General features: G+C 40.4%; 1 protein-coding gene across 2 annotated transcripts in view; it reads left to right on the forward strand.

Annotated features, from left to right (window-relative positions):
• The window catches only part of Nkain2 (sodium/potassium transporting ATPase interacting 2), a 1,053,674-nt gene extending 1,030,328 nt beyond the window's left edge, over positions 1-23,346 (forward strand). The window contains exons 6-8 of one of the 2 annotated variants that reach the window (XM_085689941.2): positions 17,666-17,747; positions 18,367-18,455; positions 20,884-23,346. In XM_085689941.2, coding sequence (XP_085546067.1) covers positions 17,666-17,747; positions 18,367-18,391 — 107 coding nt within the window. In that variant the 3' untranslated portion in view covers positions 18,392-18,455; positions 20,884-23,346. The remainder of the gene's footprint in view (positions 1-17,665; positions 17,748-18,366; positions 18,456-20,883) is intronic. The other variant, XM_048425402.3, reaches the window with a different exon arrangement.
• Positions 23,347-24,203: the final 857 nt, after the last annotated feature.

Genomic DNA, 24,203 nt, shown 5'->3' on the forward strand with positions numbered 1-24,203 from the left:
AACCAGAGCCACGGCCTGGCAAATGGACTGACTGCACAAAGTCGCAGCACACCACTGCCACCTGCTGTCCACACTAGACTATGGCACCGGGTAGTCTATGATGAGGATGCTGTGCTTTCTATGAATCAGTAGGGCTGCCATGAGGCCACAGCATTGGCAGCAGAAACTCATTTTCTCCTAGCTCTGCATGCTGAAACTCCAAGATCAAGGTGTCAGCGTGCGCTTTGTCCTAAGACCTCTCCTTGCCTTATATATGGTACCTTTTCAAAATCCTTACGTGGCCTTTTCTCTATGTCTTTCTTCTTACTTAAAAATTTCAGTCCACTTGGACTGCAGCCTTGTCCTGGTGACCATATTTAACTTTAATTAGCTCTTTAAAGTCCCTGTCTCAAGAACTTCACACTGAATTTTAAGCTTTCTATTCATAGATTGAAGGGAGGAGACACAAATAAGGCTAATACGCACACACACACACACACACAATAGTACACACACATGCACATGAACACACAGTATGTTTTGTAGACATATGGGTATATTTACAGGAGCAGAGCAGACCTAGCATCAGACTAGAGCTATGGGGTGCTAACACTGCCCAGCATGGATGTATGTTCACTACGATCAAGCAGGAAACCAGACAGCACCTCTAACTGTCATCTACTTTTAGAAGAAAAGTTCCCCTCCAAGAAAAGCTAAAACCTTGAACTCCACCTTAAGAGTTCTGCCTCATACCAGGCACCCATTTGAGCACAGCGACCCTCACCACACGCATGGATGTGTTTGTTCTTCCTTAAGAGAACAGGCTTCCTCCGGGAGGGTGGGCACCCTCACTGTGAGTTTTGTGGCTGAGCTCTCCTGTCTCTGGCCATGCTGAGTTTTCCTGATAGCCCCAAGTCTCTTCCATTCCCCTGTGTTTGTTCTTGTTTACAAACTTGTGTAAAAGAAATGAAAGTGTCCAAGATCCCTGGTCTTCATGACTGTTATCTTATACACGGCTCTTTTCTCTAGCTTCCTTAGACCTCCCCTCTGCTGCACGGCGGTGAGCTGTACCACTTCAGCGACAGAGATGAGAATTTATCTTTTTGTGTCACCTGCTATTAAAAGATACTTACAGAAGGGGGTCGGTCACTGATCCATGATGAGAAAAAAGTTCTCCAGCATATGACTTCTCAATTTTCATTACTGTGTGTTTTTTAACGTATTTTCATTAGAACAAAGCACAACTCAATGTTGGTCTCTTGCAAATGCATCCATGTTTAAGTACCTTTTTCGAAGTACATTTTTCATAGCTGCAGGCTCCTTTATTTGAGGATTCAACCTCAAATAATAGAAAATTCAACCTCAAATAATAGAAAATAGGTAGGTAGAAAATATTTGGGCAGTGAGGGAAGAGTGCATTTGTACCAAATATGTCCAGACGTTTTGTCCTCATCAAAAGTTCCCAAATAGTATAATACAGCAAATTTTATTGCTTTCATTGCACAGAGCATTAGAACAGGATTGGATATTACGAGAAATCTAGAGATGACGCCATGTACACTGCATGCTGTGCTGGAGTTATTATGTGTGTGTGTGTGTGTGTGTGTATGTGTGTGTGTGTGTGTGTGTCTATATATATATGCATATATATTATAAACTCTATTGTGGGAATCACCCGAGTCTGCATCACCACCCTCCCAGTACAGACCGCGGCTCTGTACCAACCCACGAGCTGGGCAAGGTCCTAGGGGTTGAACACAAGACACACACACAGAGAGTCCAAGTCATTCGCCAGGAGGTGAATGCCAAATTTTATTTTCCTTCCGTCAGGTTAATATACCTCTTTCCCCAGAGGAGAAGACCCCCTCCCAGCCAGGGATGAGATCACAGGGATGAGAGCCTAGGCCGGGGCAGGTAGTTCCCAGGCAGGGGGTACTGGCCTGGGAGCTGTGACAGACAGTTAAGGGGAAGATTAGGCGCCATGAGAGCTCCTCTGAACAGGTGGGAAAATTACCATACCAATAAGATAAAACAAGGCCCTAGGTTAATCTACCAGGCTGGCAGAATCGAGCAGAGAAGTTAACAGGAAGCTTGACTGGTTAGCGTAGTAAACAGTCCTTGCATTGCACCTCGAGAAGCAGGGGAAAGCCTGGGATCCAACACTCTATGTCATTTTTCTAGGGTTCCTGAGCATTTGTAAGTTTTTGTATCCATAAGAAGGTCCTGAAATCCCCATGGTTACTGAGGGACGACTGTAGCTACCACCTCATCTAATAGAGATGCAATGTATTTCCAAATGTTATTCAATATTGAAATCACCTGGGACAAAGATGTGGAATGTCATTTAAAGATAATAACCTAAGGGACTTATTCTGGAAGCAATATTGGAAAATGAATTCCAGCAATTTAAATTTAGAGTTAGACACATACACATGCCCACCAACTAAACGCAAATGAATAAGAACCTGTCCTGAATTCTCTGAAGTCAAGCAGCCTAGGGACAAAAGTCACAATCGATTTATAGAATCTGTCTTTTAAAAAGAAAACCACAGAAAATTATCCACTGCTTTCAGGGTAATAATTTTCTATTATTTTTGTTTGATTTTTTTTTCTTCTAAAGCCTGCTGGCCTACACTGTTTGTCAAACTCCATTCTGTAGGTTTTGAGCGTATCTCCAGATATCCAGGACCATCAGCCTTGAATGGAACGCCTTGAGCACAGTCACTTACTATGCAGGGGTTGTACACGGAGATGTCTTCTGCCCTTAAAACATCATGCTTCATCTTGCTCGTAAATGAATAGCGGTTTACTACAGAAAGCCGAAAATTACAGATAAACAAAACAGTAAGAGGAGAGACTATCAAAATGCTCACAACTGAGTCCTGGTCTTCAGTTAACATTTTGGCACGTCATATGCTTACTGGGTTTCATTCTGTCCTTGCTTTTCCACTGTCCTTCCCTCTGCCGTTTCTCCTTCCCACACTTTCTTCCTTCTCTTCTCACGGTCGGTCATCGGCCACGCTTCAGATGTGGCTGTTCAGATCATACTACACACTCTGTTCGGTAACCTGCCTTTTCTTGTTCTCTTAAATCACTCCTCAAACATAACCTCAGAAGTGGCAACAAGCTGTTCAGAACAAAGTACAGTGTGTTGTGTGCCTGATTGACAGGTGAGGTTGTGAAGGGGGAGAAAAGTCTTTCTTCTTTGCGGAGAGTCACGCTCAGTCAGTAAAAGACACATAGTTCATTTATTGTCATTTGGCCATCTCTTTATAACAATTGCAATCTTAGGCGCTTAGAGATTACCAAGCGAAATTTCCTTTTCTATACCTGTCAATTTCCAGTGAGCCCAAAACTCACCATTTTTCCTCTTCTCTGAGCATCATCACCTACTAGGAAAGGCTAGAGGTTCAGATGTTGAAGGCGGTTAACATGTAGCTGTGTTCTGGGGAACCCTGCTGGAGTCACAGTGAGAAATATCATCTTCCCGCCCTCCCAACGCGCTGACGCCTCCCATTGTCCCTTCATTCTGCTGAGATTTCTTTCCACGGAAGATTTCTTCAAGTTTTGAAATGATAAGAAAAATGCTACCTATTGCTCTACTCCAACACGTAAATCTTATAAACTTCTGAAGATTGACTGGCTGAGCTTCCGTAATCCAGAGAACTGAAGCTGACTCTCAGGATAAAAAGGTGTTGGGGTGCGGTGGGTACCCAGACATCTCTCATTCCCCTCTGTGTCCTAGCACGGAGCTTATCCCCACTTGGAGGAAGACTCTGTATGCTTTTGAGAAATAAAGGGTTAACCATTTGACTTTCCACAGTCATTTCTGTGGCACAAAGATGCGACTTCTCCTTAGACTTCAACTAACTCTAAGAACTTGGTGCGCAGGGGTAATAAAGCACCTTTTGCCACTTTCGAAACAAGTGGAAAAGGGAGGAGGACAGATTTTTGCCATACGTAAAAATTAAAGATTGAGTCCGTGATCAACATGGGAGACAAATGAGCACACTGTGTACCTGAGTTCAGCGACAGCCGTGGTCTCCAGAAGTAACACGTGTCTCATCTCTGGCTCTTGCATTGCTCTCTCGTGTGGTCACTGAAGAGAAACGCACCAACCCTATTTCTCAATTTGGATTTTCAAATAAAAAGGGGAAGCTGATTCTTTAACAATCGTTCCTTGTTCACTCCCTTTTCTCTATTAATTATTATCTCTATTAATGTTTCCACATTAATTAATATTAATATTTCTCTATTAATTAATATTATCTACTCTGTTGTACTAGACAGTGTCTCATGCACACAGACATGGTATATTCATCTTTATGTAAATCTAATTTTTCCAAGTCAAAAAAATGAGGGGAAAGAAATGATTCATTTTTGGTTGAGGCCTGGGCTTCTAAAGAATCAATATAGAGGTAACAGCATTCAGATAAGTAGAGAAGATTTTTATCCTAAGCATTCAAAGGAAGTAGTTCCTGCAGGAAATATTTCTGGAGCCAGGAACTTAAATTAACTCTTAGTAGAGGCAAAGAACAGGACAATTGTTTTAATCAGCCTCAACAGAAAAGAATGCCAGAGTATATGGAAGTGATGTGGAGGAGACAGAAGGACAATCTTTGCCATCTCCTTATTTATTTATTTATTTATTTATTTATTTAGAATTTCCACCTCCTCCCATCCTCCCATTTCCCTCCCACTCCCCTCACTCCTCCTCTTCCCCTCCCCCTCCAGTCCTAATAGCAGTCAGGGTGCCCTGCCTTGTGGGAAGTCCAAGCCCCCCCCCACCTCCATCCAGGTCTAGGAAGGTGTGCATCCAAACAGACTAGGCTCCCAAAAAGCCAGTACATGCAGTAAAATCAAAATCCGGTGTCATTATCATCGGCTTCTCAGTCCGCCCTCATTGTCAGTCACATTCAGAGAGTCCGCTTTGATCACATGCTCGTTCAGTCCCAGTTTAGCTGGCCTTGGTGAGCTCCCATTAGGTCAGTTCCACCGTCTCCGTGGGTGGATGCACCCGTCGCGGTCCTGACTTCCTTGCTCACGTTCTCCCTCCTTCTGCTCTTCATCTGGGCTTTGGGAGCTCAGTCCAGTGCTCCAATGTGGTTCTCTGTCTCTATCTCCATCCATCGCCAGATGATGGTTCTATGGTGATATGCAAGATATTCATCAGTGTGGCCGTGGAAGAAGGGTAGTTCAGGCACCCTCTCCTCTGCTGCCCACGGACCTAGCTGGGGAAATCCCGTTGGACACTGGGGTTCCCAGCCATCTCCTTCTTGACAGAAGGGTTGAGATAGACCAGATCTCTGAGGACCCACTAACAGATATGTGGAACAAGAGCACTAGAGCAGAGATGTGGGCCTTGCAGTTTGTCACCGAGTGAGCTTGGAGGTAAGCCTTGGGTCCCCAGTGGCGTTTAAAGAAGGTCCCTGTAGCAGAGTATGCTCTAGGTGGCCTCCGCTACAATAGGTTGGTATTGTGTGAAGGGGTGAAATATTGTGGTAAGGGGTGAAAGAGAAACAAACCTGAAGCTCACAGGAGGTACAGTTTGTTTAAATAATAGAAAGTAATTAGACTGAAGACAAAAATCAGTGATGGCATTTTATAATTACGATTAATCTAAAGGTTAATTTCCTTTGGCGCAAAAATCTTATTTAAAACATTTACCAGGAAAGGAAATTAGGATGTTACTATCAAGAGGTTTAGAGCACTTCTGGGAATCCATGTCTATTATCAATTGGAAATTAGGTTAGGTCCGTAGTTGGAATTTCAATTCATTTCATATATATAATAGGTAGTGACCCAATATCCAAACCAAAAAGGTTGGTTGGGGCAGAGAGTGTGAAATTTACATTTGTTTGTTTGTTTGTTTATATGATTAATTATAAATGTTTCCAATAAAGGAGTCTGGTCTATACAAGAACAATACAATCCTGACACAAAAAGATAATTGGATATGGCTTGCTGCCTTTGTAACTAATGAAGTTAATGCTGAAAGAATCCCCAAGAGTGGGGCTGCTAAGGAACGGCACAGGTGCACATCCAACATCACTGAGATAAAATGAACAGGAGCCGTCCTTCAGTGGGCTCCAAACCTGCCAATTCCACTCTTCTCTCCCGGGTCCTGCGTTATTCATCACCGTTTTCCCACTGAGCTGTCAGGCCTCAGGTTCCAGATGCTGTAAGCAATCATCTTTCTATAGCCATGAGAGGTTCCAGGATCCTCGATGGATTTGCAGATACAGAAATCTCTTACATAAATGTGATATGGTGCTTGCAAATGACCTACACATGACTCCAGTGTACTTTGAATCATCATTATAATACCTAATGCCATATAAATAGTTGTTGCATTGTATTTTGAAAAAAAATATTGTCTTCATATGTTCAGTCCAGGCATTATCTTTTTTTCTAGTACTTTCAACTTTGCTTATATCTATGTATGTGGAATATGAGGGGGGAGAGAGATGCACATGAGCTCATCGTCCAATAAATTTGCTTAATACCATCAGCACATAATCACAACATTTAGCTAAAAACAACTGAGCTATGGATTTACTCCTTTAATGTTTGCATCACTCCCGTTGGTGTGCAAACTAATCCCAGAAACATGGAACTAGGCAGGATCACAGAACTATGAGCAATATTAGCAATCACATATTTTAATTCCCTAATTTTACAATAGGAGAAAGGGACACTGAAGTTGTCTTGTTAGAAGTAGAATAAGGGAAACAGAAATGGAGCCAGAGCTGGCTGGAATCTGGGGCCCTAAGTACACTTTTCACTTCACTTGACTCTGGCACCCTAGAGAACTTCTTTCAGCGACTATTTATGGAGCAGTCAGTGGGTGCACATTGCCAGGGGTGAAGCAAGAAATAAACTGATACCAACTTTACTTTCGTGATGTATACAGTCCAACACACAATTCCCAGGGGGAAAGAGACTAATAATAAAGCATGAGAACTCAGGCAAGGAAAGCTAGGGTACCGTGGAATACAGTTCACAGAATCTTAAGTGAATTTGAAGTTGGGGGGCATTATTCCCCAGGCAAATGATACTCCCATTGAAATTATGAGGATGAATCACAGGGACATATACAATTGAGTAAAAATAGACATGTCTTGTTTTTTTTTTTTTAAGCAGGCAACCGCTTTAAGGTCCATGTTGGCCAAGTGTCTACCATCATCTATATGTGGATAATTTTATGTTTTCTATTAGCCTGAAACAGTGAGACTACTGTCAGTGTGCCTACATATCAATAAGAACGTTGGGTAACCACTGGATAATCTCTTTGCTGGAACTGCTACTGCCCTAAGAAGATGATTGTTAGGCTCAGAAGCTTTGTGATTTTCCTTTCTAGACCTTGCAAGATAATATGATTAAATATTATGTATGTGTTATGATATTAATATGATATAAACATTACCAAGCACCAAGCGAGGAATGCTTCTCTAGTGAGTAATTATAGCATACATACTTACATTTTGTTTCTCTGGCTATACATACATTAATGTGCCCACCACCCTAATTAGAACTGTGCATTCTAAATATATCGTGGATGTCAGCTGAGAAGATATGCCAAATCATGTCTAGCTAGCTCATCTGTAACTTGCAATAACTGCTCCCTTCCATTTCTTTCTAAAAGGCATGTCATATATCATTGAAAGCAATTCTAACAAGGGTGAAAAAAACAAAGACTGTGGGATTCAGTCAATCCAAATGGCAACCAAGCCCAGGCAAAGGAAGAGGAAACTGACTTAGCCGTGTCGTGATAGTCTGTGTGCTTCTCCACATTTTTGGAAGATAGCAAAAATAACCAGATTCATCCTTTTCTGACACTTCAGTTTCTTCCCTTTCTTGGCTCTTATCCAGGTGCCCGATCAAGCCTCCCTTCACCCTCACTTCTCCGTTCTTTTCATTTGGCAGGCTGCTCTTGGAGCACCTTCATTACAGGGGGAGAAAGTATCCCTGAGACCATTCTGGTCCTCTTTGCCTTGTATACCTTCTCTTTCTCCTCATTCATTCTCCTCTGTCCTGAAGGAAATTTTCCCTCCCTCACGCTTTGGAGCTTTGCTCTGATTGTCCCTTTGTCTTTACACTTTCCTTATCATCCTCCAGGGAGAACAAAGACAGCATTGCTCTTACAAGCACACTGGCACTGGATGCCCATTGTCACCTACATTTTTTTTCAGGCTTGGGTTTGCAGTATCCATGCCTGAGTAAGCAACAATGCACTTTCGCCATTTCTAATCGTGGGTGCTTTCCCATCACAGAGGAGAGTCACTAACCCTGCCTGCAAATGCACACTCAGCATGCCTGGCTGGTCACTAGCTGCTGCTCAGCAGTGCTTTACCCTTCTGACAGTGGTGTGTCACACTCTCCACAAAGCCTGCTTCTAATCTTTCCAGGCTCCCAAACCCAAATATCCAAACACAACTTGACTCTTTGGTCCTCTTCCCCAGACCCCCAACAACTCTGGCAAATATCCTGTTGTATCCTTGAAGCCCTGCCCAAATAAGAAAGAAGCTGGTAAGCTTTTCTTGGCAGAGTACTCCATCCTCCACCAATTGACCTCCTGCCCAATCCAAGATGCTTGGCTCTCACTATCTATGTTCTTGCCCACTTTTTCCTACACCCTTGCCAAAGATGCACAGGCCATTAGTAAATTAGGATGGTCCCAGACTCCCTTAGTCCTTGCTGATAACAGACAAGGTGATTTTTAAAAATATTCAAAATACAAACTATCCTATGCTGCTGCCTTTTGATAAATCTTCCTACAGTCTGTCACACAAGCTATTTTTTACTTATTATAAGACTGAAGAGTCTTCATAGACCTGCCTCTGCCCCCCCAACTTATACTGATGATGTCCATGTTTATATCTTTCCTTATAAAACCCCAGTAAATTCAACTACAGAGTTTATCTCTTTCCCCATCCCTTCACCTAGCCTGAAACATTCTAAGTCTGTCGGGAAACAGTCTAAATATGCATTTAAAGGATAATCCAGTCACTCTCCTTCTCCAAAATATTTTGCTTTAAAAGATAAAGATGGGATCCAGCATCTGTCCATTGTGTGTTTTTGATGTTTTATACAGATGAGACATCTTATATTCTCAATCCTTCAGAGCTAAAATTCTTTAGATATCCCCAAAGATGTCAATAGCAGTACTTACATCCTGGGGGTAGCCAATAGCCATGTATGTAGACTTAAAGCCTATTAATAGGAGGGAAGTCATGATTCATACTGTAAACCTAACCAACTACCCATGTATGGTGAGGTCATGGATCCTAGGGGAGCATCTTGAGAAATGTCACTTTCCTGAACCAGTGTAATCCCTAACACCACTCTAAATATTTATCTTTATACCCCCAGATATGTGCACCTCTCACCCTTCGTCAAAGATACCACTTTTTGCAGCACATGTGAACAATTACAGAAAGCCGTAACTAGTTAAAATGCAGAGAACCAACTATAGTGTAATCAACCCCAACATGACGCCCACACCTCATGGAACATTCTAGAAGAGGGACAGAAGGCCTATGAGAGCCAGGGACACAGGATGTCTGCTACAAGATCGTGTCCACTGCATAAAACAGGGAATCTGCATCCCTGTAGTCTCAGCAATGTGTGCATGTGTGTGCATGCATGTTTGCCTATGTATATGCATGCATGTGTGTGTGTGCGTCCGTGCGAGCGTGCGTGTCTGTGTGTGTGTGTGTGTGTGTGTGTGTATAGCAATAATAATTTTAAAAGAAGAGACCAGGAATTTGAGGGGGTGTCCATGGGAAGAGTTGGTGGGGGAGGAGAGGTGAAAATTATCTAAAGTCAGTACTTATATATGAAATTCTCGGGAAAAAAAAAAGATTTAGTTATATTACAAAAGAAGAAATTAAACCTCAGAGGAAACATGATTTGCTTAGCGATACATATTGTAAATAGTTACACAACCTCTGGAGCACCCACTTTTGGCCACCCCTCAGCTTCCTTGGGTCATTTCAATTGGCACCACTATTCATCTGAAGACACTGACTCTGAGCTCATGTTCCAACAGAAAATCATATAACAGTCTTTAGAATTGGTTTGTTTTGGTTTTAGTCTTTTCAAGACTGGGCTTCTCTGTATAACAGTTCTGGCTGTCCTGAAACTGATTTTGTAGGCCAGTCCAGTCTCGAGTTCATAGAGATCCATCTGCCTCTACCTCCCGAGTGCTGGGATTAAAGGCGTGTGCTTCCATCGCCTGGCTTAATATTTTATCTACGGTACTTCAGTTCCTGAGAATTAGCAGAGATCGACAAAGGAAAAAATAGTTAAACATCAGAAAGTTGTATATCATTTTTAATAGGTATTCAGAAATGAAAGTTTCAAGTGGCTATTCAAACAACTTCTAGCTAAATCCCCATTTTATTTATAATAACAATACGGTTATTCTTGCTTTTCATTTTCATTTATTATCAGGCGACAATGGCTTAGCATTTTAAAAATCTGCTTCTGATGCAACTAGGAAGGACATGAAAAATAAGATTCCAAACCCACAAGAAAATACACTTGATGAACAAAGGAAGCAGAGCATCTGCTCTGAGTGAGTTTAATGAGTTTAATTCCACTCAGCATGTGGCCTGTGTTGGCTGGAAGTTCCTCATAGCATAACACTTCAGTAACCTTTCAGGCAACAAGAAGATCTCGTGTCCTTATACGTATTTTCGTAATCAGAATTTAAGGCGAGGGTGATTCAAAGCCCAAATTTCAGGGATTTTAGCCTAGATGGAATATCTCAAGTTCATAGAATCAGTCTGAATTGCTGCTGCCATGGAGGTCTGAATGGGAGAAAGGAGAAAGGCCTATTCTTTTCATTTTGGCCTGTGGTTAATTGTGTTCTAAATTCCTTTTGTGCACCTGGATGGAAGTAGCCTTGAAATTCATACCTGCAGAGATAATGGATAGACACTGTTTTCATAGGCCCACACGTATTCTTTAGTGCCTTTCAATGTGTTCCCCTAAATATTTAGGTTTTGCTTTCGGCAAGCTACCTTTTTAGACTTCCCTTCATGGTTCTCTCCTGCTCCTTCTGCAGAGGACAATATGTTGATTAGTGGCCTTGTCATTAATACCAGAGGGACAGTTTTATGTTACAACACCTCACTGCCAACATCTATTTTAAACAGTAGTTTTAGCTTTCTGCACTAAGTATTCCCGATTTAATTTAAAGGGAAGGGACGCTCACAACAGGGAACAGATTTTAGCAAAGAGTATTTATTCAAAGAACATTCTTCTCTTCCTGGATAATTTTTAAATTCTGCTATTATTTATTTTATTAAATCATGGTTATTAAACTGTTATGGCACTTTTCTAATTTAAAATAATTGCAGCTCCCGTTACATCCACCTCACAAGAGGTCAGTATATGCAGACACACCCTCATTGCCTATAGAAAAATTAAGGCCACAGGAAAGCACCACAGAACTTGAAATAAAACTCGAAATCCTAGAAGGTCACTGGAGACAACGGAAGTGCTGGTATCTCTGCTGCAGTGGGGAGAGGCATGGTTGTTGTACCAATGTTCACATTCATTGAATTTTGTGTAGTAATTGTGTACAGTTTTGCATACTTTTTGCCTTAATAAAGCCATTGAAATTTTTTCTTTCAGGAACCAAACACAAATCCACTTAATGCTAAAAGTTAAACAAGTTCAAATTTTATTTTGGCACCTTCTGTCCAGTTGTACACCTCACCTTAGTGCCCTCTGAATGTTCCGTAAGAATAATGGCTTTCCCAGCAATTGTCAATATATGAAAGACGGGGTAGCATCCCACAGCAGTGATCCTCTCACCTTGCCCCACTAACCCTGAAACACGTCCCGACATCCTTCTTTCTCCCATGCCAAAGATGGAATCCACAAAAAGCTTATTTTGTTTGTACCTAAAAGATGTTCTCTTTATTATTGTTCAAGGCCTGATGGAAGAAAAGATAAAAGCACTCGGTCAACTATGACTGAAATTTTGCAATCATCTTCCATGTTCTGATCAATTGCCTAATTTTCCTATGTAGCCTAAAGTGTATGCAATCTATCCAGTAAATAGGAACTGAATGTCTGCTATAAGCCATATGCTGTAGTGTGTTTTTAAGCTACTGTAGTAAAAGGCACAGGACAGTCAATCTCATACAGCTAACATTACAATGGTGGAGACAATCACAAAGAAACCAGGAGGTTCATGCTATGTTAGGTGATGATCGTTACATTGAGCAAAGTGAAACTGAGTAAGGAGACGGAAATCTGACACTTCAAGCTCTTACTTTACAATTGTAGCTGTGTTTCCCTTTTTCTGCACCTGAAAATGGGTTGTATTCCTTTTAATTTAAATATGGTATTTCACAAAGGAAGCCAACCACTAACTCCCTGGTGAAATTTGCTTTGGTTCTAGGAAACACAGCAATGTTGCACTCGTCAACACACTCCCCCTCCCTTTCTGTATTTTCTACCTCCCTGTCAATTTCTCTTGCATCCAATAACATCTTTCCATCACGGCAGCCCTAATTCTGCTTCTAACCTCAGTATTTCTTCTGTCTGCCTTTCACGGTTTTGTACTAAGGATTAAAATAACAACATAGACAATATGCCAAATTGCTATAAGGAAAGCTTCTTGTATCACTTTGAAAACCCTCACTAGAATCAGAATTATCCAAGACACCACTGATAAAAGGGACAACTCTCAGAAAAAAGGGCTGCGTGGGTGCTTATTTGGTATCCTGAAATAGTTTTCAGACACAAAACACAGGACTCAAACCTTGAGTGAGGTTGCCCATCACATGGTATATATTGCAGAAAACAATGGTACTTCATTAATGACTCACTGGTAAATACAAGCAAAATAGTTTCCAAGTCAGTTACTGTTGACTCCAGAATCTTCCTAGTTTATTACACTGGAGCTGGGAAGAAGATAAAAGTGAGTTTGCTAGCAGCAACAGAGTAAAGGTACTGGAAATGAACAATAAAAGAGGCATCTACAACTAGAAGGTAATTTAAAGAACTCAAAAATTTTGTTTAATGAATAATATAAAAGGAAAACAAAAGGCTGAAGGTTCTAACTTTAATACAAAATGTAATTTACTCCCTTTGATCACCTTTGGAAGCCTTAAAGGGATTTACTAGATAGAAATGAATGAGGAACAGTCATCAGGTTCCCCGGATGGAGGAAGAAAACAAAAGCCTGCCTGCCTTCTAACGCCATCCTCAGCTGGTTATTGCCTCAAGCAAAACCCTGGCTCTATTTTTAAAGATAACTATTACTGCTCCCCTGACAGTAATATTACAGAGATAAATGATAAAAACTGAGAAGGTCTGAGCAACTGTTCAGCAGTTCAAAATTGTCAAGAATTTGTTTTACTTTTTTTTTTCAAGAACTGAGGAGATTTCTTGTTGATAAAAGGTGTAGTATGAGGGCTGGCTTGTTGGGGTACTGGGTGGGACAGAAACCCCAACAAGCCAGCCCTCATACTACATAATGTTTTTCTAAAAAGCAAAAATTTAAAAGGATGCCAAGATAAATTATGGCCCAAGCATGTAGCTGCTGTCACAATTACATGGAAAGAATGGGTTAGATATTTCATAACACCATCATTCAGGCAAGTTCCAGATTATACATTAGCCTCTATATGCTATTTGTTCAGTATAATTGTTATAGTCCAGGTGAGAAAATTACAAACCACAACACATTTAAGCCAAATTAGAGTCCGCCCTTCAGAATAGGTTAACACCATAGAAAAACTATTCACCCTCAGGCTCAGGATGCAGCACTTATAAAGGCAAAAGCCACAATGACCTCCTTGTCAGGTATAGGTCAGGAGAACCTGCTAACATTGGTTTGGAGAACACACTTAAGTATTTATTTTTGGTTGTGCATTTGAGTTATGCGTGTGTTGCCAAGGTCAGTGAGAGTGTTCATGGAGTAAAGGGCTGGAAAGCACATGAGAAGACACAAAATGGATCAGGTTATGATCAGGACGAGATGGTGCTACCTTGGTCACTTAAACAACTGTATAAAAGAAATTTAAAATAGACCAATGTGCCATTAAGACATACTTTTCTACTTTAGTCTAATTTATTTTTTGTTGCTTTTATTTTGAAGTTATAATTACATTATTTCTCCAACTTTGCTCTCTCCAAACACTCTTAGCTACCTAACCCCCTACTCTTTTTCAAATTTATGGCATATTTTTAACGATTATTACTGGTATAGATATAGATGATAAATAGGTAGATAGATAGATGATAGGTAGGTAGGTAGATAGATAGATAGATACATAGAAGATAGATAGATAGATAGATAGATAGATAGATAGATAGATAGATAGATAGATTCCTAAGTACATAAATACAACCTGCTCAGTTTGTATATTATAATGTATAACATTATATACATTGTGTGTGTGTAATGTATACATATTTTTCGGCCAATACAAATGCCTGCATTTGGTATTGGATAGCCATCAGTGTGCTCTTCCCTGGGGAAGACCATTACTCCTAGTTTCAGTATTCTCAGTTGTTTGTAGTTCTTTGTCTATGGCTAAGGCCTTGTGGTCTTTGGCCTTTCCATGTTAGATGTCTATTGGTGTTGTCTTTGTTCGGCTTGTATTTAGGCACCCATGTCGGTGAGACTTTATGTACCATGCTCTGATGTTCCTAAGAGTCACAATCTCACAGCAAACTTCATGTTCCTCTGACCTCTTTAAAGTTAAACTAGTCCACAAGTAAATCAATTTTTTAAGTTGGATTCAATCTTTTATCTCTGCTCTCTTCATATGTGGCATCCCAAAGACACAAACTTTAAATTTGACTGCCAACTATTACTCATCCTGGTATTGTCTATATTAGATAATATAGAGATATAGGCAACTTAGAAAATGAAAGCACTTCACCCTGTTTTTATTGCTCTCCTATAAAATGCTTGATTTGCTTCGAAAGTTGTCTCAAATTTAGAATGTGTCATTTGAAGAGTAACATTGGAGCTCCTAACCTTTTAACATAGTGCTCTCTGTTTCGTTGCGTCATTCCATTCTTCAGGAGAAAAAGAAAATCTGCTTCAAACTGGAGGAAGAGGGTTTCCCAGTACTAAAATGAAATCTACTGCCATGCTATAACACACACACCACACCCACAACACAACAATAAAACAGGATCTGGGGACATAGACCAGTCAGTTAAGTAACTGGTCAACAAACATAAAACCCTGAGTCTGCTCCCCTACATCCCTTTAAAAAGCCAGGCGGTGGGGGGGGGGGCAAATAGATGTGGTAGCATACACACCTGTTTCCTTCCTGGGCGGGGGGGAGAAGTGACAGGATTCCTAGGGTTCGATCCTGGTTAGCTTAGCTGAATCAGCAAGTTTCAGGCAAAACTGAGAGACCCTATCTCAAAAATCAAGGTGGAAAACGAACCAAGCCCATTTACACACTTGTGCACATGTGCACCTGCACAAACGTAAATGAGTTTACACATACAACTGAAAAGTACATAGAAGGGACTTGACGTGGAAGAAGTCCATCGGAAAGTATTATATGAGGAAGGGTAGGAGAACACAGTAGGTAAAACACTGCCACACGAGCCTGGGGACAGGGGTGCAATCCCGGGAGTCCACAGAAGTGGAGGGAGAGAACTGACTCCATAAAGCTGTCCTCTGAACTCTATAAGTGCACAGTGGCATACAGATGCACACAAACACACACACACACACACACACACACACTCACAAATAAAATTTAAAAGAAAGTGTTAAATAGTATATGCTTCCAGTTCTATGATATTTTGTAAAACGGTAAAATTATTGAGACACAGAAAGATCAGTTGCCACAGGAGCTAGGAAGAGAGGGTATTACATAGAGCATAAGGACTTCTTTACACAATGGGGCTGTTTTTTATACTATACTAGTAGATGCATGCCATATATCTTTGTCAAAACCCATATACTGTACAAGACCAAGAGTGAATCCTAAAGGAAGCTATTAACTTCTGAGGATAGTGATGTAGCAATGTGGGTTAATCCACTGTAACTAATGTACAACTCTGATGGGGAATATTAATACTGGGAGCAGTTATGGATGTGAATATGACAAAAAGAGAAATAGGAGTCCTATATCTTTTGCTAAGTCTCTCTGTGAGTCAAATAGCCCATTAAAGAATAACATCCCTTGTGAGAGGAAGATTTCCTCTTGCATATGCCTCATAAACTTAATGTTATCTCACTCTTTGCTGGACTTTCTATTTAAACTACTCTAGGGTATTAAGAAGAAACCCAAAGGAAGACGATGTAAGCCAATAGAATAAACTACTAGAAAAGCAAAGGTCTCTGAGAGAATCCTAATTTAGTCTCTATGTCTCCGTCTTTCGCTTTCCTGTAATCTCTTTTGTAAGCCTCATAACTTTTGCCTTCTGTCTCATGACACAGCCTCAGTATGTGCATCTGAAAATGAGAGGGCAGAGCAATTCTTTTTTCACAGAACTCTACTACCTTACCCTGTTTTGTTGTTGTTGTTGTTTGTTTGTTTGTTTTGCCAAAGTTTAGTGTTATAAAGTAAGCATTAGTTATACTGTAATCCCAGCACTCGGGAAGCAGAGACAGGCAGATCTCTGAGTTCAAGGCAATTCTGGTCTATAAAGTGAGTTCTAGGACAGTCAGGATTACAAAGAGAAACCTTGTCTCAAAATTCAAAAAAAATTGTGGAGGTTCATAATTTAGACAAGAATTAGATAGAGGCTAGAAATACTTCAAGAGTGAGTTGATTTAACCGTTGGGGTCTGTAATCAGGTAGAGACATTTTTTTCACATATCTGGAAGTGAATGGTAACTGTGGGCTAGGACCTCAGCCAGACAATGGGATAAACATGTGGGTATTCATCGATTGCTCTGTGTGGATTGGCTTGGGCTTTCTCACAGTATGGTGGCTTGCATAAAGAGAAAGCCTGTCAAAGGGGGAAAAAAGACAGTAAATGACAGAGATCAAAACCACAGGATGGAAAGAGGGCCAATGTTACTGTGTGAGAACATGTGGAATAGGCAATGCTCTTGCAACATTTTGGAAAATATTATCCGCCATAGTAATTCTTACTGTATCTTATTGGGTCTGTCACTTGATATGCAATGTATTTGAGTGATTCCTAGACTTTGTTCCACATTTAACTTCTTATTCTTTTCGATTATAAATCATATGATAGGATGGCAAGCATAGCCATGTTGAGTTAATTTACATGATAGTCAACCACAGTACTTTGTACTTAATCATCAGAATACATAATACTAACAGTAGTGTTGCATCTGTGGACAGATACATGGAATTGATTATGACCGTTTTTATTTTATAACGTTTGTAGTTTGTTACCCCAAACTCCTCAACATCAACCAAAAATCATAGTTCATCTTTAATGTTCAAGAGAAGTTTTATTAATCTAATTATGTCTTTTTTTTACTTGAGAAATATGCAAAATCTCTTCTGAAAAGTATAAAGACTATTGTAAAGCAATTATTGAATCTCATATTTGAAAAAAGAAAATCACTACCTTTAAGAAACTACTTTTTCTGTTCTTTCATTATTAATTAGCTTTAGTTTTCTTGGTTATTTTAATTTGTAAGGACTTTGAACATTCATTTCCATATCTTGTGAAAAGTGAACTGACAAATGTAATTGTCCCTTTTCAGTTGACTTCATAGGTGGCTTTGATTCTTACGGCTATCAAGGGCCTCAGAAGACATCTCACTTACAACTACAACCCATGTACATGTAAGTACTTGACTTGGAAAGTATCTCTCTGGGGTATGAAAAGATAGTCAAGTAAGTGTACCATTGCACAAAAAAAAGTGCATGCAGCTTTCCCTTGGTTGTATATTTTCATTTTCTACTAATAATATTGTTTTTACTAGAATGATTCTAAAACATTTTCTTCGTGTTTAAAAAAAAATGACATTGAAAGGCCTTTAAAGTTTTCTTTAGTCTCGTGTAAGTACCATCTACAGGGCTCGAAAGCCTCCATTATATAACAATTCTTTAAATTACCTGAAATGTGTATTTTGAAAATATTCTAACAGTATCGGCAGTTGTACGTAACCATATAAAGCTTAGTCTCTGGCTCCCCCGGTACAGTCCCAAATGATGCTAATTGTGTTCATATCCTTGTTATCAATCGTCCATATTAGTTTTGAGTGTTTATTTAGATGACCAATGCTAGTTCACCCTAGTGATGGAGACATATTCCAAAATTGCAAACTCTGAGCCATACCTTATCAATGTGAAAGTCAAAAATGAACCTGGAGCATTAGAATTGAAACTGATCAAACCCTTAACTGTAGCACTCAAGACCACAGACCAACAATCAGAGCCTGATTTTTATATCTGTGTTTAGGCAAATTCCCTTGGATAACAACTGATAGCAAATTCTATATCTCAGCATCAAGTGATATGCTGAATTGCAAGAGAAGATCAAAATAGAAAGTAAGCTTCCAATTCATTTTAAAATGTGACTTCTCTTTGAAGATATGTGTTTGTTGTCGTTGTCCTCCACCATTAAGTCATTTACCTTTTAATGCCTTCAGCATGTAGGTTAATGAATGGAGTTTGGGGGTGCGTCTACTCCCAGCAGATTGATCTGTAGACACTTCTCATTAGTTTCTCTTCTAAAAGAGAATGGTGTATGCATTGTGCCTGCCTTTTTCTATGTGTCCCTTGTAGTCTTCTCCAAGTGTTTGAAGAGCGCCACTCATAAAAACCAATTGTACCTATTCAGAAATCAAGTAATATCACATCCCATCTAAATCATTGCCTCTACAAACAGTAGATCACACATCCTTCTTTTATATACAAAACTGCTGCCTATTCCAAGTATCCATGATCAACCATTGAGTTTTCCAGTTTCATAATTTCAGAACTTTTGCCCCATCCTACACAAGGCGGCTAAATTAATGTTCCTTAAGTCCTCATTTACGCCTTTGCTTTTCTCTCAAAAATCTCTCAGTAGTTCCCTGAGCTCCTGACCACAGTCTTGCAAGAGTACGTTGATCTGGGCACAATGTTTTACTGAAACGTTCTCTCTTCAACTCTCAATAACTTTTGTGTCACCGCTATAAGCAAGTGGACGGTAAACGGTGCTAGGGACACATAATGATGGAATAGCAACTACTGAAGCTTTTAATTTGTTAGGAGCATAAGTGCTGTGGGAGCTTCCCTTAGCCACTTTCTTCCCCCCAAAAAACTGAAACATTTGTGTTCTCCAAGGATGACATGTGTTTTTCCACGCTCCACATTTTTTCTTGAACAAGTATATTGTCATCAAGCATATTGTTTCCAATCAAGCATTTCTAATTCTAATGTTAATCCTTAAACAAGAATTTTTAAAAGGTTATCTTTATAGAGAATTAAATTCCCTAAGAACACAACTTTCCCTAATTTTCTTAAATAGAAAGCTTTACCGTCCAAATAAACATAATCAGATATCGTTCTCCCCCACCAGTGCCTGAGAATGGCCCAATTATATGACAGCTTTTAAGTCTCATTACTAATGAATTTCTAAACATTTAATAGGACGCATGTGTAGGAGGTTAGGAATACTTGGGGTGCATGAAAAATTACTAGTCAAAATTCTGCCTTCGCCTCTTCTATAAAGGATCTCTTAGAAAGCATCAGATCACAAAATTCTGTAATTTTATCCTATAAACAAAAGGCAGAATCAAGGGACTGGAAAACAAAATTCACCCAGCTTGTTAGCGGCACAGCTGAGAGCATCGTGTACTTTTCATGACCCTTGCTTGATGTCTCTTCAATTCCTTAAATGGACTGCGAGTCCAGCCTGGCATTGCCTTCCCTGGTTTTATTTCACTGGCTCACACAGCTAAGGTGGCTGTCACGTTCCCACACGTGTGTCCTGCCCCCTTTCTCCACCTCCCTTATCTCCTTTTGATTTTACACTGCATAGTGTTGAATGCGGAGCTTTACAGCTATGCAACCCTCAAAATCTGTCTTCCGAAAGCCACTGCCTAGTGGGGTCCCGTGAAAAATCAAACTTGATTCACCTGTAAACCTCATCCCCGCTGAGAGGCAGAGCCCTGAGCACCAACTCTGTCTTTGTCATTGGAGTATACCTGTCAGCTCGCCATAAATATGTCTTGTAAAGTAAGAGTAATTTAACATTATGGCCAGCTCAAGCATCCTAGCAATATTATATTGCTGATATTGGAATAACAGCTGTTCTTTCAAAAGAAAGCAAATGCTAAAAAGCAATGTACAGTTCTAGCTATGGGATTTCTATTACATCCACCAAATCTGTGGTCTCGCTCCTGGACAAAGCCATGAAGTCACTGACAGCAGAGACTCACAGCCACAGCCAATGGAAAATAAACTTTCCTCTTAATTGATAGTCCATTTGGGTGTGTGTTCTTAGTTTGTAATTCTTCAGATCATATAGAAGAAAGGTTCTCTCTCTTTCTGCCTAGGTTTTTCACATATATACAAAATAAATTGATAACCATCAGAAATTTCCATGTCATCTCATAACTTTCTAATAAAGTAATTTTTTATCCCAACTGACTTATGTGCCATAGCACCTATGAACATGATGGTGTCCCCTTCCTACTACAAATACCCTGCAATGTACTAGACAGCATGCAAAAACTCTGTGTCATTTTGGCAGCCAATGGCAGTACATACTCATTTCATGTGTTCCTGGAATGATCATATGTGACCTCTATTGGTGACACTGGAGGAATAAAAGGGAGAAAAAAATGTTTAGGTCCCAATCTGAGCTTCGGCTTCCTTATGTCCCCTATCTTCTCTTTTCTGTTTGCTCTTGTGTTTGGAGAAGTGAGAGTGGGAAGCCAAAAGCAGCTAGCATTCTCTCTTGATTAAAATCTTCTTTTCTCTCTCTTAGGTCAAAATAACACAGATGACTTCTGTCTGTCAGCCCATGGACTTCTCAAATGACTTGTGCAGTGGCCTCCTGCCTTTTATGAAGAGCAAGAAGCAAATGAATTTAAATACACATACATGTTATTACCAGACCAAACAGGAAGTTTCTATATAGACACATGTGTGAAAACATATGTGTGAGCGTGCGCGCACACACACACACACACTCACGATCATGCACACATCAACTCCACTGGACCTCTGACTGAAGCTAATAAACATGCAGGCCACGCCTATCCTGGATTTCCTTAAAGCAGGCTCCCTTCTCCCAGGCCTTTGAAGGTGGGAAAGGAGACGCGTTGGTGCCCTCTGCGGGCTGTTTCTTACTCCTCTGCAGCACAGCCTGTTGACTCTGGGAGGTGCCGAGTTAACCCAAGGCACACTCGTTTGGAACCCTGTTTTCTGCACTCCATACCATACACGTTGGTAGCACCACAGCTACTTAGGCAACATAAGTAACATAATTGCAAAAAAAAAAAAAAAAAAAAAAAAAAAAAAAAAAAAAAAAAGCAGACAGAACATGCTGTGATGACCTTGTACCAAATGTGAAATGGCAGGTTGTTTGCCCTAAAGGCTGTACCGTACTTACTTGCCTTAACCCACCTGAGTTGTGAGCCCAAGACTCTCAGTCCCCTAGTCACTTCCTTTAGGCTCACACACTGCTATTAATTCCGAACAATTTGACTCTGTCTCGCGTCAAGGAAGATGGAAACTCTCAGCGGCCCCAATGTGTCTGTGTGAGGAAATGAGGCTTTACCACTGAGCTTCTTCGGTGGCCACGAAGAGACAAGTACCAATGGCAACAGGAGCTGTCATCTTCATGTCTCTGAAACATGGTCTGCTGATGTAGTCGGGGTGAAACAAAGTAAAATATGTGAATCTACTAAGCTCATTAATCTACCGAAAGCAGAGGTGGCTTGACTGCTTGGTTGTATCTCTTGCACTCTAGGTGCTTCCCTGAGAATCTACAAATGGCTTTTCCTAACACGGGAAGCAGCTGTGGATTTCTATGACAGAGGCCAACTGACAATGTATTAGCTATGTTTACTCTTTTATATCTAACTCAAATCCAAGACCCAATGTAGGTGAACTTTCTTTTCTAACTTCGGCGTACGAGATTATTTTTGGGGCGGGTTGGGGGGGGAGCAATAGCTAACTTAGTGAAATCTTTGAGATCTCTTTGTGGTATTTGGGGGATTTGTTGTGTGTTAGAGTGTATTTCAATCCTCCTGTATTATTGTGGCAGAAAAAAAAAAACCTGTGCTGTTGACGTAGTTGGCAATGAAATGCCTTTGGAGACAATAGTAGGTCAATGTGTTTATGGGATATTCTGAACTCCTAGGAAGTTTAGTTCTCTATTTTCAAGCACCGTTTGGTTCTCATTAGTGGGAAACATAATTAGCTCAAGCTTATCAGTAACACAGATGAGTCTTGTTTTCGTGGGTCCACTTGAGACACGAAAACCGAGTTTTCTTTGGCACATCATCTTGACGTGCAGTGAAATTCAGACCAAGAAGTTAGACATTGTCATGGAGCAACTTTTTTTTTCCTTTTGGCACTTACGATTTTGGTTACTGGGTTAACCCTTTTTGCATCTTAACTCATTCAGATCTCCAAAAGACAGGTCAGTTGCTGTCTTTGCATAGACGTTTGGTGAAACCTGACCACATAGCCATTAGCGATGAAGGAACTGCAAGTGAATATCGGAACATACACCACATGTGCAAAAAGATTTCAACCCTCACACTTGAGTTTTCCCAGTGGCTTGTTTATGGTGGCCCATACCTACAGGCATAAATTGAACAGTTGCAAACACGTCAGTGAAACCTCATATGGTGTTTTTATGGTGAGATGCATGTTCAGTGTTTGAAGAAAACTATTCACTAATGTACTGCCCCTTTTATTCTGAAACTCCAAATGCTATACACGCCAGAACTTATTCTAATGCGGCTACTGAAGTGAGGTTTCACCGTTTTGCTACTGCAATGGAAGTCCACCTAGTAGCGCGTGTGTAGGGAGGAAATAAAATAAGCCGTCACATTTCTTTTTAAGTTGCAGCCGACTCACCACCAAGTCACTCTATTATCATCACCACCAAATATTTCAGAAACAGTTGTTGACTGCTAAAGAGTAGTCAGAGGGCGGGCCTTTTTAGGAGCAGCAAGCACAGTCATGTGGTTGATTCTAACTGGGAAACATCAAAGTTGTACAGCTGTATCCTCCTCAAACTCTGGTGAAGAACGCTATTTTTCTAGGCTGGGCTTTTGTTATAAACCTAATATCCTGAAAGCAAGAGTTAACAACCCTGATCTGTCTTTTTTTTTCCTCTCCTGCATTTGTTAATTCTGAATGTATTTTTAACAGAGTGATTTTTTTGACTTACTAGTGTAATTTGCATTTTAAAAATAAATGGAAAAACAATGAAGTTTCTGAGCCATCCCTGAAAGTCCCTGCTACCTCTCACGATGGGTTTGGTTATGTCACTAACAGGGAAACCCTCGTAGACTTGATTGATGATGCTACCAATATTGTTTGCGGTTCAGTGAGTGGTCAGCCATGAGAGAGAACTGCCAGACTTCAACACCGATATAACTCAGCTATGGGTAGCACCCACTTCCATTTTTCCAACATTGGACTCCCACTTCAGACTGCCTGCAGCAGGTTTACTGTCCCCTAAGGAGCATTTTTCTCTTTCCTTTGTGATTTTACATCTAAAGGACACTAGATTGAAATCATTTGGTTTGGGTCCAAAATGAATGGCTCAGTAGTTGAGTTAAGAGGACCCGAGGGTGACCCCCATCACTCATTGGCAGCTCACAACCATTGGAACTACAATTTCAGGGGATTCATTGCCCCTCCTCTGGCTTCACAGGCACCAGATACAAAACTGGTGTACAGACAGGCATACAGACAGACAAAACACCCACACCCATATAATGAAATATTTTTTTAAATCACTTGATTAATCTACAAGTAGGGATTTTCCATTTTATAAAAATATTTATTTGTATATTCATGAGTATACATGTGTCCGTGTGGGAGGGGTGTATGTGCACATGTATGTACATGTACATGGCAGTCAAATTTCAACATAAGGTATCAGTTCTCAGGAACTATCTGTTTTGTTTAATGAGACAGAGGCTCTCACTTGGATCTGTGTTGTAAAAGGAAGTGGTGGGCCACTTCCTGCCGCCCAACTAGCTTTACCCGAAATAATTACGTGGAGACTGTATTCATTTAAACACTGCCTGGCCCATTATATCTAGTCTCTTCTTGGCTAAC

The sequence above is a fragment of the Myodes glareolus genome, chromosome 1 (assembly GCF_982192425.1).
Source record: "Myodes glareolus chromosome 1, mMyoGla1.1, whole genome shotgun sequence".
NCBI lineage: Eukaryota > Metazoa > Chordata > Mammalia > Rodentia > Cricetidae > Myodes > Myodes glareolus.